Below are 18,599 nucleotides of genomic sequence, written 5' to 3' on the forward strand. Positions count from 1 at the left end.
CACCTCTGCTACTGCCCTTGTCTCCTCCTCCCCTTTCCCATCTTCATGGGGTCCCAATAAGAACTGGGTGGTCCAGCTGCACACAAGGTAAGTTGGGTCCCTCTTTGTGCTGCTTCTCCAGGACTCACACCTGGGGGGTTTCTGACCCCAACACACCCTTGGGAAGGGCCAGCTGAGGAGTGAGTCTAAGCACTGTGGGCAGACACCTCAGCAGAGGAGACAGTGTCTGACAGAGGGTGCCTGATGTCTGGATCCCACTAAGAAATGACAACCCTCAGATGTCATCTCAGAAAGGTGGCACTGGCTTGGTCTGAACCCTCCCAACCCCAAGGAGGGAACTGGCTATCCTCAGGTAAATGTTGACCCACATGGGAGGGAGAGGGGAGCCGCTGCTACTCACTCTGGGGGTATGTTGGCCGGGTCCCCGCTTGGGAGTACATGCTGTAATTGGAAGGTGTGACTTGCTGTGGTGGCATGTTGGGGTTAACGGCACCTGGCATGATAAACCCTGGAGGAGGTGGATTGTCTCCCTGTAAAAAAAGATTGCAGGAAAAAGGGTAGGGGGAGATAGAATTTAGTCAACAATGGTAACGCAGTGCTGAAGTGGAAATATAACAAAACGATCAGTTTACGTGGCAAGGCCTGAAACCACATTCCCTGGAAGAGCCACAAGCACAGGGGCAAATGCCTCCAACCATCCCAGTAGCTTAGGGTGCCCAGCGTAACACTGAAAGCACAGTCTGTCTATGCAGTGACTTCGACAGCAGCAGAGCAGCAGGTACCTTCCCGCAGAAGGAAGAGGTACTTGACACCACTGGCAGTTATTCAGGCTGTACGAGAGTACCCTGACATCCACAGCTTTCAATTAAACAACTTAAACGTTAACTCTGATGCTTCTACTTTCCATGGGAAACAGGGAAAGGAAAAATATCATCACACTTCAAATATTCCAGCATGGGGGGAAGGGTTGGGGGGATCAGGTCACACTGAGCTCCCACTCAAAGCTTTCCAGAACCACTCATCTGGGTGCTGGTGAAAAAAAAAAGCCTAACATGAGATGCAGAGGAGCAAAACCAGAGGATATGTGTATGCTGCTCCTCCTGCCCATCTGTACCAGACTGTGTCAAGCACAGAAACTACACCAGGGGACATACTGGGGTGGAGCAGGGGCTCAGAGAGGAATAATAAAGGTTATACCTGTGTGTCAGAGGGACAGCCTGCAGGAGGATGGCTGGGAAGGGCAGTAGGAGTTTTGTTACTCCAGGTAGTGACAGTAGGGGCAATTCTAACCTGAATTGAACAAAGAAATACCAATCATGGAAAACAAAACAATAAAAAAGTCTAAAGGGTTTCACAAAACGAGATGCAAAGAAGTGAATACAAAAAGGTTTGCATGCTGGCACTTGTAACACAGCTGTAAAATCTCAGGAAGAAGGAAAAGTGCATTCCAGACAGATGAAATCACTGTGTACTGGAGCCAAAGTGAATTGCAGTGAAGATGAAGCACAGTGGAGACTCAGCTACAATAGGCTGTGGAGCGAGTGCGGTGTTACATATGCCAGTGAGCCAGGTCTGTCTCTTCTATCATATTTTCCTACTGCAGAAGCTCCCCCCAGGCTACTGCATGACACCAAGCAGCACTAACCACAGCCGAAAGTCCCAAGTTCCATGTTAAATTCAAACATATCGCCTCACACAAAAGCAGCGTGTTTAAACCAAGCTTAAGACGAATTCAAAGAGGTTAACATCTGATATTCAGCTCTTGCACAGGCACAAACACACATCTTAATGCTAACTGCTTCCCAGCCAGGCTCCCACCTCTATCTTCCTTTGCCACTCTAAAGCCCTTCAGTTCCATATGACCACTATTACCTTTCTGATGGGACAGAAACCAAGAACTAGGCCTGAAATGTCCTTGAGCAAGGAGAGGGTGTGCTGCCCAGCAGTGGAACACAGAGCCAGGGTCAGGAGCCCAATGTCCCACTTGAGCACAGGCAGAGGAAAAGCTGTGGCCTTGGACTCCTGGCTGGCTCAGTTTGTCTGTCTCTAATCCTGTGCAGTGCAGGGCTAGTGGTGCAGTCAGCCATACAACCCACTGTTAATGTTTGCATAACTCATCGCTGGAGTCATCTAAAAGATTTTTCCATCCCCTTTCATGCCTATATTTTTTCATATGAAAGAGGGTTCAAAAATCTATGTTGAAAGAAAACCGAGTTTTAAGTACATGTTCCTATTTGGGACAGCAATTGCACAGAGGATGCCTCAAGCTTGAACAAGCCCTATGTACAGACTTCCTTAAAAGAAGGCAATCACAACAAGTATCCTAAGACTGAAATATGTAATTTCTTTCCATTCTGACTCATCAGCACCTTTCTGACATGCGACCTGTTCCCTTCAAACCCTTCTTGCTGAGCATGAGCTCCCTGGAAAGCCAAGAACACAGGGGGTAACTCACTCACAGTGTGCTCATGGGGTTGTGATACACCCAGCCTTTTATTAATGAGCAGGGCTTGCTTAAATAATACCTTAAGGCACTCCTGAAACAGCAGAAAAAAGAGGGAACTTGGGTGTAAAAAGCATTGCTAAGATCTCACCATCTAGAGGACAGCTGCTATTTTCAACAGCCAAACGAGAAATACACAGCACTGCTCCTCAAGGAATTTCAGTGGTTACACAGAGGAAGGTCAAAGAGACAGGAAAGAATAGTAGAGCTAATTACTGACAATGATGCATTTCAAATGATCCGCAAAGCATTGGCAAGGTAATCTTGTACGAACAGGATGAAGGCTTTATCCCTTCCAAAATCTGCCTTGTTAACACCCTGGAGAGAAGGTGAAGGCACACACAATTGTTGAAGGAGAGAACAAAGCCCCCATCCCCTCCTCACTTCTCAGCCCTTCTTCCTTCCTGTCCCCGTTTTTCTGGCAGGCAGTGCCTGAAGGGCAGCACTGACAGAGGCATGCCTCTGCTTGTGCAAACCTCCTCTGTGTAAGGAGAACACCCACAGCACTGACACAGCTTCACTCTCAGAAAAGCCCAGCCCAGAGTCCTGGTGTAGAGCAGGGCCAGAGGGGCTCCAGCAGCACACTGAGGGATTAGGGACTTAGTGATGCTCTTCAAGCACACACAGAGCCAGGGGTGCCCACCGCACCATGCTCTGGTAACAGCCGACGTGGCCTGACGCAGTGCCATCCTCTGGCTAGATATAACACCACAGCATCTGCTTCCCGCATTTCTCCTCTTCCTCTTTGCACAGCCCCCAGCTCCATATTAGTCCCATACTCACTGAGTCTTTCTTCTGGCCCATTTCATTCTCAGCCCAGACCTGCCTCATACCCCCTTGCCCATGCTCCCTACACCCCCTTACGCCCAGCTGGGAGGGTGTTTTCAGAGCAGGCTGTATCCACAACTGCTAAAACAAACCCTCCGTTTGCTATTGCCACTGCTCAGCAACTTCTGCAGCTAACGTCAGAGCTGGGGATGGAAATAATCAGCCCCAGAAGAGGCTGGTGAGCAGCATGAGCAAGCCCCAAGGCCTGCAGGGATGGGATGACATCAGGGACTATGAGAGCAAGCACAGAAAAATCCTGCAGTGCTCTCCCACACAGTCATTTTGGCACTGAAGCACATTTTCAAAAAAGGGAGGGAAAACACCTAAACTTCAGAAGCAGGCTACCTGACAAGGTGTTGAATAGATGTTTCCAGACAAGGAGTAAAGGAGGCATCTGTACTGACTGAAAAGCAGCACCAAGGACTTCTACCACAAGGTTCTTGTACATCATACAGCCCCAGCTCAGATCACGAAAAAGGAAAAGAATTCCTCTATCCATATCCATTACTCTCCAGAACCTGAGCATCATATGTCCCTCCCTGACTGCCAAAACCCATTTACCTGTTGGTAATACTGCTGGGATGGAGCCTGGGGCCCTTGCACCTGTTCAGCCACAGGGCCAGCTCGTCCTTTGGGCTGTCTCTCATATGGTGCCTTAAGTGCCTCCTGTCCCACTGGGATCTCCCCTCGGGCTCTGCAAAGCCTGTCCCGTAACAGCATGATGTTGGGCTGCAATCAGAAAAGGACAGTGAAGGAAAAGTTAACTGCTCTGTCTGACATACAGTACATCACACAAAGATGCTGACTGACCACAGGCTGATGAGTTCAAAAGAAATCAAACAGAAACAACCAAGTGTCAAGGTACACGTTTCACTGTGTCTGGCCTGCAGGAGGGACAGCTGCCCTTTTTGCAGCCACTGGCTGCAAGGACAAAGATGTGAAAGGAAGAGGGAGAAGAACAAAGCTATGTACTTCTGCCAGCTTAGTGAGGCCAACACAGGGAAAAGGGAAACATCCTGAGGTGCATTTCAAAGGGCAGCTCTGCTGGCTAACTGCAGCAAGCTTTGCTCAGAGTACACCTGTTCACGGAGAGAGAGAGAGAGAGAGAGGAAAAACCTCCATGAAGGTATGAAGGCTCCATACCTGGTTGGTGTTCGCAGGGAGGAAGGTCAAAGCTGCAGCAATGCTGCCCTGGGCTGCCAGGAGGTTGGCGTACTGGCTCATCTTCTCAGCCAAAAGAGCCCCCACAACATTAGGGTCCATGGTCTGGCTGAGCTGCACGGCTTTGCGCAGGATTACAACTTTCTCTATTAAATCCTGGAAGATCAGGGAAAAAAAAGAAACAACCCACAAATGAGAACAATGGTGTGAAGTAAGCCCTGGCTAATGACTGCCATGAAGGGCTGTTCCTCAGAGCAGCCCTGCAGAACCCCTCAACCCAATGGGAGGCTCAAGCCAAGTGCAGATTTCCCAGGCAGTTAGAGTTGCACCAAAGGCATGACCATACTAGCACATGAGACAACACAACGGCAGCCAGCAACCACACACCACATGGCTTCTAACGGCAGAGCCAGCAGCAGCATATCGGGTAGAGTTCAAAGCCAGAAGAACTGCTTTTATTAAACAAGATTTCAGGGCCCTATCAGCGCTGAGCATGTCCACCAGAAGAGTACACTTTCATACAAATATCTGACAAGAATCATGAGAGCAATCTGAAAACATCACACCCATCACCACTTATCAGTGTTGGGGTGCTGCACATTCATTTGCAGCATTTCAGTAAGTCAGTTCTTAACCATCTTAACCAAAAGGGTCTAACAAATCCTTTGGGAGAGCTGTCCGTGGTTTTCTGGTTGATATTCACCAGGAATATTCCATATCCTGCCTTTCTTGCATATCCCCAAATACCAGAGCTGGTCTTGGATGGATTTTCTCCTAGTGCTAAGTAACAGGAACATTTTCTGGTCAGTTTCTAATGTTTTTCTTACTCTTACTGTGTTATACTGGAAGACACTACAAATATTCATTTGCCAATATTAACATGCAATCCCCTTTAAAATCTTCTTATAGATTTAATGAGGTTACCACACACAGGATTTCAACCATATATCACTAATAAGGACTGCTTACTGACTGTTCAATAATACATTTTTGTTTTTCCCAACAAATCAGGACTTCAAAAAAGGCAAGGAAAAAAAAAAAAAAAAAAAAAATCAAGAAAACCAACAGCTTCTACAAGTTTTAGCAATTTCACATCATAGTAAACAAGCAGCCTCATTAAGACTTCAGCAGTATTTTTTAATTTTAGTGTCAGAGAGCAAAGCAATGCAATCAAAATGCAAATTTAAACTGAAGGTGAATCTGTAAATGAAGCCCTCACAATCAAGAGACTGGAAAATAATTTTGGTAATTCAAAACCAGAGTTAATTATTAGACCTCTTCCCCTGAGCATCCAAGCCACGTCTTCCAAAAGCAAGCGTGTCCAAGTATTCCCCTACTGCAAGAGATACAAGCATTCAAAGCCCTTCTTTACCAAAACACTCAAAGCCCTACACCTACCTTCTTAAACAAGCATATTAGCAGGACTGCCCAAGGAACACAGGAGCACGAGGTCCATCGTGCTTCACAACACACTTTCCAGTATCATATTTGTATGTTATTTCTATGGAAGCCACACATTCCAGAAGGAAAAAGCTTGCATTCTGAGATGCATGCAGCTGTCAGCAAAGGTCTGCACTAGATCATTTGATTTAAGTGCCAAATGACTGCAGTGTGTTACTTCCAAGGTCTTTAACAGATTTACCAACCTGAAGGGACAAGGGGCTGTTTCCATCCTGAGCTTTGGTCCAACAAGCAACGAGTTTTTCCACGTTGCCAGCACAAATGTAACAGAGACAAGCCTGTGTCTGCAGAAGGCTGTCCCCCTCGCTCTCCAGCCTGTTACCCAGGAGATCTAGGGAAGATATGAACAAAGAAGATGCTGGTGAATCTCTCCAGTGATCACTCCATCACTGCCCAGGCTGGGGAAGCCTGCAACACCCGTTGGGTCTCTGCTCAGCACAGTGAGAAGGGATATTGCCTCTGGGCTCCGCTGATAAGGACATACACTGGTGTACAGCACAGATTGTCTCCTGGGAGCCCAGTGCACTTCAGAGACAGTTAATGTCATAGCAGCAAGGACTTGTCAAATGCCTGCAAACCTGAGATAGATCAGAGGGGACAGTCCATCTGCCGACGTGACAAAAGACAAGAAGCCAGGGTTCTATTCTCCTCTCTCTGCACTCTCTTATTTCAGGAGCATGACCTGAATGTGCAACCAGCCAAGGAACTGTGAGAAACAAAGCTGTGATACTGCTCCGGGCTGTCATTTGCTGAAGTACAGCTCCCTACACACCATGGCTGGCATCTGAGTGGCACAGGGGTGTCAGGCATACAGCTGTTAGAGCAAAGCACTTCCCTGAAACATTTCCACTTGTGTCCCACACACAAACACTCCATTACACTTGGCTGAGACACCTGTCACATCATCATCATTATCACCTATCTAGAAATGGTAAAAGACAAGCACCTGTGCACTACACAGGTGATTCCAAGACAACAGCTGCTCACAAGGGTCTCAGTTCTGTGCCCAGAAAATCAGGGAAGAAACTGGGAACACAGCACCCCGGAGGTTCCTCTTGTCCTCTGCAACAGGACCAAAGAACTGTATTAACCATCAAAGCAGGTAGCAAGGCATTACAGTAGTTTACTGGAAGGAAAACAACTGTGGTAAAGTATAGTTTTGCTGTAAGTAGAATAAATGACATCCAGTCTGTAAAAGTGTCCTTACCACAAAGGGCTGCAAACTCATCTGGCCTGGCATACGTGAGGACAGCAGCCAGAGCCTCTCTCCAATTCTGCAGGTCACAAGACTGCACAATCTCTTTCCAGTTCTTTGTTACCACTGCAGTGATGAGCTGGACCAGAAGAAGAGAGACCACAGTTGAGATCTTGGTAGGATTTCCTCAGGATACAGTATAGTTTGTATCTAATTCAGACGTACTCATCCCCGCTGCATCCAGGCACACAGCAGATGCTGCACTGCAATTAAACAGCTCCACAAGAGTACATTTTACTTCAAAAGGAGTTCAGTGAAAAACAAAACAAGCTCAGATAACACAGACAGGCCAATTATTCTTGCTACAAAATGTGCAAGAAAAGAATGCACAAGAAAAGAATCTGCAAGCTGGGATTGCTGCAGATGGCTTTCAGGACTGTTTTTGCAAAGATAACACACCAAATATTTAACTACAAATCTTCTGCACAATGCCCATCAAGGGCTATGAATTTTGTTTGTCAAAATGTTTAATTCGGTTTTAAGCTCCTGGCCTCAGGCTGACCAGTGAGGGGCAGCTGAAAAGGCTGCTCAAAGGAAAGAGCAAGTTGGCAGCAGTATCAACCTGAGCTGGCCTGCAGTATCCCTACCCTGCACCCACACACACAGGCTGCCTGACCACAAGCCTTCAGAACGAAATTTAGTGAACAAAGCCTTTGTCATGCTAAGACTTCAAGCTCAGAAACAGCTGTGTGCAGTTTAGGACAAGAAAAAAGTCACACCTGAACAACATATGCAAGGTCTTAACAAGGTCAACACTCACTTGTTAGCAAAGGCTAACTGTTCATAATAATAATAATAATTAAACAACAACAACAACCACCACCACCGGTCAGCTTTCCATAAAAATACCTTTTCTAAAAGGATGAGCTACAGAAGAAATTTCCCATGCACTACAAAATTCTCCTTCCTCTAATTAGACCAGAGGCAGAAAAAGGGGCTGGAGAAGAAATCCTGCAGTCTTAATACTTCAGGTTTTATTGTTTTTGCTTGTCCACTACTAGAAATGCAAACTGTTCCTATCTCAAACTGGATCACAGGCAATGACCAGCAAAATCCCACTTACAGATCCTTGCCTGTGGTGCTCATATGCCCCAACTCCCCAAGTGACTGTGCTCTGCAGCCTTCAGCCTTGCTCCAAGAAGGCACATGCTTATTTTATAGGCTGCCTCCTGCTACTATATAAAACGCCCTTCTCTGAGCTAAAAAGTGACCATGAGTAACTTTCTCCTGTCCCCTAGAAGTGGCCATCCTTGCCAGACCTGTGTTCTTTTAAGGCCACTTCTCCTGTTTCATCCTCCTGTTGCTACTTTCTCATGACAGTAGTAAAGAAGAAAGATTTGAATGAGCAGCATGAGCAATACCTAGCATTGAAAAAAGTTGAAAATAACAACAACCAGCTGGCCATACATGCTGTCTCCTAGACAAAGGATGATTGATCTACCCTGAGCATACTTCACTCTTTCATGTGTGCAGTGGAACAAAGCATTGGCAAAATCTGTTAAGACTGATCACAGGCAGAAATCAACATAATGCTGCTGGCACTGAGCATGGGTCATGTGCAGCTCCTGAAAAATGTGATAAGACTGAAACGTGCTGCTTAAGATATTTATCAGTGAGAATCTACTAGTGTATATGCAACTCAGAGACACTGGAGACAAGGTAAAGAATACTTTTCTTGTGTACTGATATCCAAGTAGTGTGCTGTTTCTCTCCTTATCAATGCATTAAAAAAAGTGTAACAGAAATCCTTCTGCTCTGAGATCTTGGGGATGACCTGAATACTTAATAGTTTCTCACAAAAATAAACCTATGAAATGGCAAGAAAACTTTTCAGGTGAAAAAGGGAGTTTGCAAAGACCTACATGCATGTTGTTTCTTAACTGAAAAAACATACCCTGGTAATTTTACTCTGCATCTTAGCAAAGTACTTTTCCTGTGTCCTAGAAAGCAGCTCTTGTCCACCTGAGATGGCCAAGATAATGGCATCAGCCATTCGGTTATCGTGCAAGCAGAGATCCACAGCGCTCTCAAAGTTACCCGTCAGCAAAGCCTGAGTAATCAGACCATCCACATCTGCAACGAGAGGAGTGCATTTTCAAATGATGGCATAAAAGTCACTTCAATAGGCAACAGCAGGTGATTGTGTCCAAGCGTACAACACTGCGCAAAGCTCTCTGCAAACCAGCCTGCTCCAGGCAGGTACTTACAGGAATGGTCAAGTTCATCTCCAGCCTCAAACACACTATGGTCACAGTCACATTGGGCTAAACGACCTCTGAAACAACCACCCTGAGTACAGTGCCAGAAACAAAGTCAAACCTAGACAGGAGTCAATGGTTTCTGTGTTATTCAAGATCCCCCAGGAGTTTCTGTACAAAGAGCAGCATCGGCACTTCATGCCTGATCAGGTGTGTTCTTTTGTATCAGAAATCACTGAGTAGCTGCATTTCAGCAATGGGGTATACAAGTGCTTCCCTAAAGAAGCTGTATTTTCAAGTGTCTCAAGTCTGCTATGAAATGGATGAAGCTAGAAGCAAGTTATGACAATCCTTCACAAACTGTGCAGAAACTGCCTTCTCACTGGAACACCAGTATCAACATCAGTATTTATAAATATCATTACATACAATGAAATCATTATCAAGGTTACCTCCACTAACAGAGATGTTAAATGTCTTCTTTGCAGATCCTAAATCTTCAGTTTCTTGCTTATCGTCCTTCACCCTCTAAGAGAAATGAAAAACATAGGTTTTGAGGTTATGTAAACACTTAGAATATACACATTTAAAAAATGGCTCTTGCATTACAAGTTAAAGATAGACCTTCAACTACCAGTTACCTAAGAGATCATTAACTTAGAAAAGAAGAGTATCTCTGTTATTTAAAACACTGCTTCAGCACAGGATAATCAACCTCCACTGGCACCTGCACAAAGTCACCTCCTAAGCACACTGAGAAAGGCCTGGGCTTGCCAAAGTACATGCAAACACACCATTATTCCCACAATTATTCATTGTTCTGAGAGATCAGAGTGGATCGTTTTTAAAAATGGACGCCAAGGGGAAAAAGCACTGGAAGCCCCAGATTTCTAACAACCAGGGATCACAAATACCAGCAACTAGGCACCTGGATCCCGGGTACTAACCTGTACACATACATCCATCCGTGCCTATATACACACAACCCCCTCAAGAGCAAAACAGCAGCCACAACCACAAAATCAGAAATCTTCTCCCTTCCATCCTCTTTCAGCTTCAACCCCTACCAAGAACAGTCTACTATAATGCTACCTAGGTTTCATTTCGCTCCACTTAGACTTTCAGCTCATCCTTGAAACACTCTGTAGCAGGCATACACCCTAGTTTGAGTGAAACACGTGAACACATGCTTAAGTCCAGCGTAGTCCACACAGACTTAAGTGCTTTGCACTCAGTACAGGAGTGCTCAGTGGACAGAAGCTGCTTTTTTACAAAACTCCCCAAGGAGTTAAGATAGAGAGCATTTCCTGCAAGCACCTGGATTCTGGGATTTCAAATAAAAAATTTCAATAATAAAAAAATAATATCAAGAGGGAAGTGTCTCTACCATCCATTTTCACAGCACAGCTTAAGAAGAGCACAGAAACTGTCCCACAAACTGCCTCCTCTGTCATAAGCCAGTGCACTAGTACATGGAGTTCAAGTGTCTGCTGAGAACACCCTGTTTATAGACTGATCAGTGAAATTGTACTTCAGAGGATACAGAACAAGTACACAGTTGACCAAGAACAGGCATTTGGGATGGAGAGATAAGCCTGAAACAAGCCTTATGTTTGGCTCATGAAAGGAGGCAGTGTCTGGAAACTTATTTTGCTGTCAGATAATGGGTAACGTGTGTTTGGTATTTTGATATCAGTTGAGAGCACATTGTGACTGTCTCAGGAACAATGTGCCCATCCAGTTACTCCTCAATGCATCATTAGTAGCTTCAGGCCAACCTCACAAATATTTACCACCCATGCTAGTAAGCTAAGGTCATGTTTGGCTGTGAATTCTCTTCCAGAAGAGACATTTGTTATAAAACATCTAGTAACTTCATGACTGCATACAGCAAAATCCTTACGCAGTCAGATACACATCTGCCACTACATCTAACAAATTAACAAGCAATCAAGCACCTAACCTAAGGAAAGCACTCTGTTTTGGTGTTCTTCACAGGCTGTCATATGGAATCAGCAAGTGCACCACTATGACACGCATGAGCCATGAATCACCTTCCTCATCTTCAGACAACTGCAGACAGGCAGGTCTGGGCAGAGGCAGTTTTGGGCTAACAGCTCAAATTCTAACCCAAAAGGGAGACTGATGGAATGGGAGAGAATGAAGCTGGCCTGTTCACACAGCAATACCAGCATTTTCAGTGCTATTAACCTCACATGGCAGAGGCTAGGTCCTTATATTTAAAACAAGAGGATCAAAACAATACTACTCAAATGGACAGAAATCAACAAAAGTCCCAAAGGCAGATGTGGTAGAGCACAAACTGTCATAAACCTGGCTGAACTGTTGCAACAGACATTCAGTGAGGCAGCTAGCTGTCAAAGCCCTGATACTCGCTGTTCAGGTGCAAAGGGGAGGGATGACATTGATGTCAGTGAGAGCAATGCAGAGAATAAATGCTCCCCCTTTCCCCCAGCACCACCGCTACATCTCTGCGAAAGGTGATACCTTGAAACAAGGCAGCAAAAACCTGACACCTTGGTAGTAATCAAGCAGAGGAAGGGAAGAAAGGAGTGAGGAAACAGAGTGAAGAGGGAGGGAAAAAAAAAGGAATGCATTAAGAGTTGTGACAGCAGATCATTTAGTACATGTTAGGGAAATGTCAGAGTGAAAATTATAGCAGAATAAAGTCCTTGAATCTGGTGCCAACTGGACTGTTACAAACCAAGCTCATTCTTCACTGCCACCAAAATCTATTCACATGAAGTCTGAGGCTAATGAGAACGTCTCTAGCAACTTAACAAGAGCCCACATTTTACTTTTCTAAATAACTTCTTGTATTTCCATATATCCTCAGTGCTAGGAAAAGCCAACATAATAAAATGCTCTTAATAGTAACAAAGCAAATATGGAGGAGGTCAACACAGTTAGTCTAGAGGGCAACACATACCTCTCCCAAGAACTGCTCCTCTGTAGCCTGGCCTTCATCTCCCTCATTTGGCACAGATTCATCAGACTCTGTGAGAGTCTTCAGCAGAGAGAAGATGCCATAAAAAAAAAGGTCATCAAAAGGAAGAAATACTTTGCAATGCAGAGTATAGCCACCTCCCCACCAACAGCCAGAACCAAGCTGCAAATTACAGAAATTCATTAGCAATATATGCTTGAGTACAACAAACACAGTAGAGGCTCTCCATTTCCTCACTCTTTGCCATTACACAGTGCATCGTGCTGTTTGAATCTCAGATGCCTGAAAACATGCCGCAAAAATTTTCTTCCTCATTAGGCAACTACCGATGACATCTGAAATGTCTATGGCACAAAAAGCAATGCAGTCCCCCTCCATTGTTCGGGCAATGCCTGAACTACATTTATCACTCTTGCAGGGAAGTGTTATGAGACCACATTCAGTCCTCCTTCCTGTTTTTAAAGCCTGGGAAAGGTGCTGCTTTTGAAACCAGCTGCCAGGCAGCACGGCTCTGGGCCTACCTCACAAGCAGCACAAAGGGTCACAGTGGGCAAGACACAGGCAGCAAAAAGGAAAGGTGGAGGGACATCACTGAGACCCTGAACTAAAACATGTGAGTGAGACCTTCACTGGGAAAGGGGGAGACATTTGCGTGGAAAAAAGTGGTTGCTTTTACAAGTAAGTACCTTCATCCTACTGAATAGAGGAACTTGTCATATGCTGTGTTATTTGTGACTTACTTTGGGACAGCTACCAAGCAGAAAGAAAAATTATTCTCACTTTGCACATTATCATGGTATTACAAAAGTTAACAATTGTACACATGTGTTTGCTTACCTCTCCCAAGCCACCATCTGCAAGACCCTCTTTATTCAGAGCTGATGCAATCTAGAAAACAACCAAGATTTAAGTAAGTGTCCTTTTATTTTGGAGAGGCAGACCTCTCGCTGATCTCTTGGATTGTAGAACTGGCACATGTAACCAATATCTTGTTTGCAGAACAGTTAAATGAAACTAAAGCCATTTCCTTTCCCAGCCTGGCAATGGATTTATTGCTAAGCCCCCTGCACTCCAAGCTCTGATGGAAACAACAGCTGCGCTATGCCTTTAAACCTTTAATTGTTAACTCAAGAGCCTCAAACCTCACTAGAGCTGCTGGAAGCCACAGTAATAAAAATAGTATCAGGACAAAACCTTCTCCGTGCTCTGGTTAGGGAAAATGAAGCGATGACAATCCTTGTGGAGCAGGAAGAAGGAAGCTGTGGTTTCAAGCACAGCGAAAAAATGGCTGCAGGCGAGGATTTTCCAGGGTATGGAAGAGTTAAAATGGCCAGCTTTTACTGCTTTGCAAAGCAAATCTGGAGTCACGATTTCATTAGGGCACTTAAAAACATTGATTTAATGTATAGAGTTTAGAATACATGCAGAAAACATATTAGTCAAGCATTTGGGAGCCTGGGTTTCCTAATGCTGCTAATGTTATCTACAGCTTTTATTGTAGTATTTTATTGCAGGCTTTATTTTGTCCTTTAGGCTGATTTTCACAAAAAGCTGAGCTCAAATTGCTGGACATAGCCTTCTCTTTCTTTTTTAATCATTAGTTTACAGTAGAAAGGAGAAATCCTGGACTTGACTTGCATATGAGAAACACAGGTTTTAAGAACCATGCTCTTAACAGCTTATTCCAAGAAGCTGAAATCTGTGACCCTTTTTCACTTTCTTTACTGTATCAATAACATGAAACCCATGTTGTGATTTAGTGAGTTTATCATCTGGGTATCACAAATTTTCAGACGAGCTGTCCTGTATTGTTTTTTGATACTAAAACCACAGATTCAACTTCAACATGGAATGCTTTGTTGACAAAACAGCTAGATGAAAACACGGCCTTGCATGTCCCTTCCCCTGTTACTCAAATACCAAAATAACAGGTTAGGCCCAGCATTTCAAGACACTAAATTCAGCTATGCCCATTTACCCAGCTTCTCCCCATGCAGAGGGCATATCAAACCCAGAGCAATAGTGGCAGAGGGCTCCAGTCTGCAGGAGGCCACTCTGCAGGATCACTACTAAATTTTAACTGGATTTTCTAATCCAAGATTTGCTTTTCAAAACCAAATTTCTCTTGCTGCTTGCCTTTGACTCATGCAACAAAAAGTTAGAAGCTGAGGATAGACAGGAAAACCATGATTTTTTTTCGGTAGTCATAGGATTGCCCTGGAGGCCATTTAATTTGTAACCATAATTATATTTTTATGGAGCCAGTCTTTGAAAATTAAACATTAGTTTGATACAATGACAATGAATCAAACATTTAAGTCCACTGAATCAGAACTGAAGAAATACTAGACAGTTCCTGGGTAGAGCACTGAAAGCAACAAAGATCCAAAACACACAGCAGATATTGGCCTGTAACACTAAGGTAAAAATCATCTTCCCACTTGGAAGAAAGCTCTATACTTCAGATGTGCAATTTGCTTCCCAGGAATCCAAATTTTGCCTTTCCAAATGAAACCAGGTTTGGTATTTGCTTTCTTTTTTTTTGGTAAAAATAAATGGCATGCCCCACACAAAAAGAGGACTACTCAATGAAACCCTGAAGACTGCTTACATGTTCTTCAACCAGAAAGCATAAAGTCAAACCAGATTCCATAATGCTACAATAGAAGGATGGCACAAAGTTACACAAATATCTTGAACCAACAAATATCAAAGCTTTTTGATGGGTGAGATATTCAGATCAACACTGGACAGTCACATGCAGACACGCCTCAAGTCTGTTGCCTGCTTTGAAACTGTCATTGAACATCCATATTGCAGGATAACGACATAGCTAATAAGAAAACCCAACAAAGCAAACTGCTTGCTGTAAGAATTTGGAAGTTACTCATGAGTAGTTTATCTAGACAAAATTTAAAGAGCAGAGGAAGATTTCCAGCATCCTTTGGAACAAAGACGTTCCTTAAGAAACACAACTATTCAAGTCAGCCATGTTTAAACAGAGGCCCCAACATGATGGGTAACAGTTGTATTACGGCTATTAGGAGAGCTGCAGCACTGACAAATACTATCTGCTGGGAAATACACCAAAAATAATGTTGTATAAAAATGTTTATTGTATTGAATAGCCTGTGGATACTGGTAATTGTTCTTCCAGTGCCACAGGTAAACGAGTACTTCAACCATACATGGCATCGTCAACATTTTAGGCTGTACTCTGTGGATACATCTGTCAGTAAAGCATTTAACACAAGCACAGCTTCCAAGCACAATTTACCTTCTTCCTCAGATCGTCTTTCCTGTATCCCAGGAGCTCAAGGTATTTAACACGTGAATCTTCTTCAAAATTCACCTTTAAAAAGAGAAAAGTTCAAAAAATATACCACCATTCACAATTTTCCATTTTCTCCCTCACTGGCTTTTTACTTGACTGGTACAAATCATCCAGTGAGAGCTACTGACTGTGGAGACTGAGGGTAATAAAAGACAACTGAGACTTCGGCATCCGAGCAGTTAGGTAAGGCTTCAATCTGGTTATTACAGGTGAACATTCTGCTTATCTGCTTCACTCGAAAAGCTCTCAGTGTTCCTAGTGGGCAGTGACAAGCATATCTAAAGCTATTTCAAAGCTTTATCCCTTCTCACCAGTTCCCTGTACAAAGATGTGATAATGAGGGATGTTAAAAAAAACCCCGAACCCACAGGATACCTTCCCCTCAAGGCTTTGCTCTGCCAAGAGTTCTCACAAACTCCACAAGCACCTCTGGCCCTGAGGATCCTCTCTCTCCTGGTGAGCCCTCCAGGGATGGCTTACGGGCACTATTCTCACAGCCTTTTTGTTCCCAGCACCTCTCCTGCTAAAACACCATCACATGCAGAAGGAACCATTTCTGTACTCACTTTCCAAGTCAGTGAGGGACTCTTGAACCCCTGCTATTCTGTTACCTTTAAGAAGGCCCACATGTTTTTCTCAAAGTCAGCCTGGGCCGTGTCGATTTTCTTCTGGCAGTAGCTGACAAAGCCTTCGGACTGCACAGCCTCCTGCAGCTGGTTCGAGCGGGCCAGGAACTCCTTCTCCGTAACAACCTGGCTCACGTAGACTTGGTGATGCTGCTGCTCTTGGTGCTGGACACCTGGCTGCTGCTGCAACTTGGCATTCTCAAATGTAACCAGCTTGCCTCCAAACTGCAATTGAGGCACACATGTAGCATGCAAAAGTAGAATTATACACCGGAGTGTATTGGAAAAACATGCGCGTACATGTATGTACGTACATGATTTTATATGGTGTATATATGCTTATGGTCCAAAGGACAAACATTCCAGATATCAGCTCATTGATTTTTTTTTTTCACCATCCCTTATTTCTATGCATGTAAGGAGCTTGCTGGATAAGTGGGAGCACATTTAATAAAACTAATGAGAACAGTTATTCCTGTGTCTGCTTTTTCTCAGGCAAAAGATCCACTAGAAATTGAGAATTAGAGCTGTGGGCCTGTACAGCATCCAGTGTAAATGCAGCACCTCATGATATTGCAATGTGATTACCACAGAAACCTATGCATCATTAAATATATGCTCAAGCATGATGCTTGCCCTGCTCTTGGCAGGCTGTTTACCAGTTACAAGCCTACTGATAGATGGGCAGTAAGTTGTGTCATCATTTGGAGAGAAGTAAAATCAACAGAAGAAAAGAATAATTAGAAGGGGCTTATAATATTTCATTCTGTAGCTCAAAGTTAATTTACACAGGCTAGTGCAGTAAACGAGAAGGTCAGCATTACATAAAGCAAAAAGCCTAGCCAAGAAAAAGACTGAGAGGATGAATAAGGGAATAAACACCATTACAAAATGACGCATCAGTCAGCGGTTAGGCATCCCATCATTTGATGGGAGAAAATTACATTTAACTTGTGCATCAGATCGTGAGTAAGCAGACAATACAACGCTGAAAACTCAGCAGTATTTTGGCAAATAAATCCATTTCAAGTGGACAGGCTAAAATCTTCAGGAGATCCCTAAAAAATGGCCTGTGAGTCTAGAAAATAAGCCAAAGGTGGAGCTAAAAAGCAAGTGATTCTGCTTTCACAAAATGCAGGGCCTGGCCATCCTCTCACCTGGCTCCTCTGCAAATCAACCAGCCATGGAGAGCCGAGCAGGGTGCTGCTACAGCACTCCTGCGACCTTGATCAGAGCTAACCTGAGTATTCTCCACCACACCAACTCACGTAATAGCTTCACGCTGCACTCAAGTCACAGATACTTCCCTGATTTGGTCCCATTCCCCTCCTCCCAATGTATATTTGTTTACTCCAAAGTAAGCACCACATACAAATAAAAGCAAAGCCCTAATCCCAAAACAGAAAGAAACAAGTGCCTGTGGCAACACAACACCACCTTGTTTTTTTCCCCCCAAGAATGTGTTACACTTTTGCTGGCTTGCTGTCCCAGGTGCCCAGTCTGGAAGCTGCTGCAAGCATCTCCCGCCATGACAACAAACAGGGGAAGCTCTTCCAAGTCTGAGCATGACACTGAACTCACCTCTTCCTAAATTGTTTTGCAGATGCCACCACTATCTCCCTCCCTGCCTGGCCATCCATGCCCAGCCTTATCTCCTGCTTACCGAGAACGATGCTCCCACAGGCCGCTGGATCCATTTGGGTGGTTTCTTTAGGGGCAAAACAACACTCTGTGGGACAGTCTGCTGGGGAAGCTGCAGGGGTGGGAGGGGCTGTCCTGTACCAAATGGATCAAGGTTCCCAAAAGACGATGAAAGCTGCGATAACAAAAGGGGGAAGAAACAAAAGTGACATATCTCCAATAAAACTAAACATAAGCATTTATTTGCACTGGATAGGTACTCCTGCAAACAGGGCAGCAGACAGCCACTGAAGACTTTCCATGAGCCCATATTTCCCGCGCCCCCCCCCCCCCCCCCCCCCCCACTTTTCAGTCCATATTCGTAGCTGAACATTTTTCAAAACCTGGTCGACTTGCTTCTGCCTCAAGCCGTCTGTGCTGCCTCCCATGATGGAGTAAATGCTGATCCGTCCATCGAACGAAGCCGCAGACAAGACAGCGGGGTTCCTGGGACACCACTGGATATCGAAGCACCACTGTGTGTTCGTGGGAAACTCATACAGCACCTGGGCAGCAAAAACAAGTCCAACAAACCAGGGCTTTTATGGAGCACCACATCCAACAGCAACAACTCTCCTGCCTGCC

The 18,599-nt window shown here is 44.5% G+C and overlaps 1 protein-coding gene across 6 annotated transcripts in view; it reads right to left on the reverse strand.

Annotated features, from left to right (window-relative positions):
• The window catches only part of SEC31A (SEC31 homolog A, COPII coat complex component), a 47,674-nt gene that overhangs the window by 14,762 nt on the left and 14,313 nt on the right, over positions 1–18,599 (reverse strand). For 3 of the 6 annotated variants that reach the window (XM_074904912.1, XM_074904909.1, XM_074904908.1), the window contains exons 10-23: positions 18,359–18,520; positions 17,998–18,150; positions 16,320–16,559; positions 15,652–15,726; positions 13,212–13,262; positions 12,357–12,434; positions 9,859–9,934; positions 9,103–9,281; positions 7,161–7,287; positions 6,139–6,284; positions 4,475–4,648; positions 3,893–4,060; positions 1,198–1,290; positions 401–530 (exon numbers count right to left, since the gene is read on the reverse strand). In XM_074904912.1, coding sequence (XP_074761013.1) covers positions 401–530; positions 1,198–1,290; positions 3,893–4,060; positions 4,475–4,648; positions 6,139–6,284; positions 7,161–7,287; positions 9,103–9,281; positions 9,859–9,934; positions 12,357–12,434; positions 13,212–13,262; positions 15,652–15,726; positions 16,320–16,559; positions 17,998–18,150; positions 18,359–18,520 — 1,852 coding nt within the window. The remainder of the gene's footprint in view (positions 1–400; positions 531–1,197; positions 1,291–3,892; positions 4,061–4,474; positions 4,649–6,138; positions 6,285–7,160; positions 7,288–9,102; positions 9,282–9,858; positions 9,935–12,356; positions 12,435–13,211; positions 13,263–15,651; positions 15,727–16,319; positions 16,560–17,997; positions 18,151–18,358; positions 18,521–18,599) is intronic. The other 3 variants (XM_074904913.1, XM_074904911.1, XM_074904910.1) reach the window with 1 other exon arrangement.

The sequence above is a fragment of the Athene noctua genome, chromosome 4 (genome assembly GCF_965140245.1).
Source record: "Athene noctua chromosome 4, bAthNoc1.hap1.1, whole genome shotgun sequence".
Taxonomy (NCBI): Eukaryota; Metazoa; Chordata; class Aves; order Strigiformes; family Strigidae; genus Athene; species Athene noctua.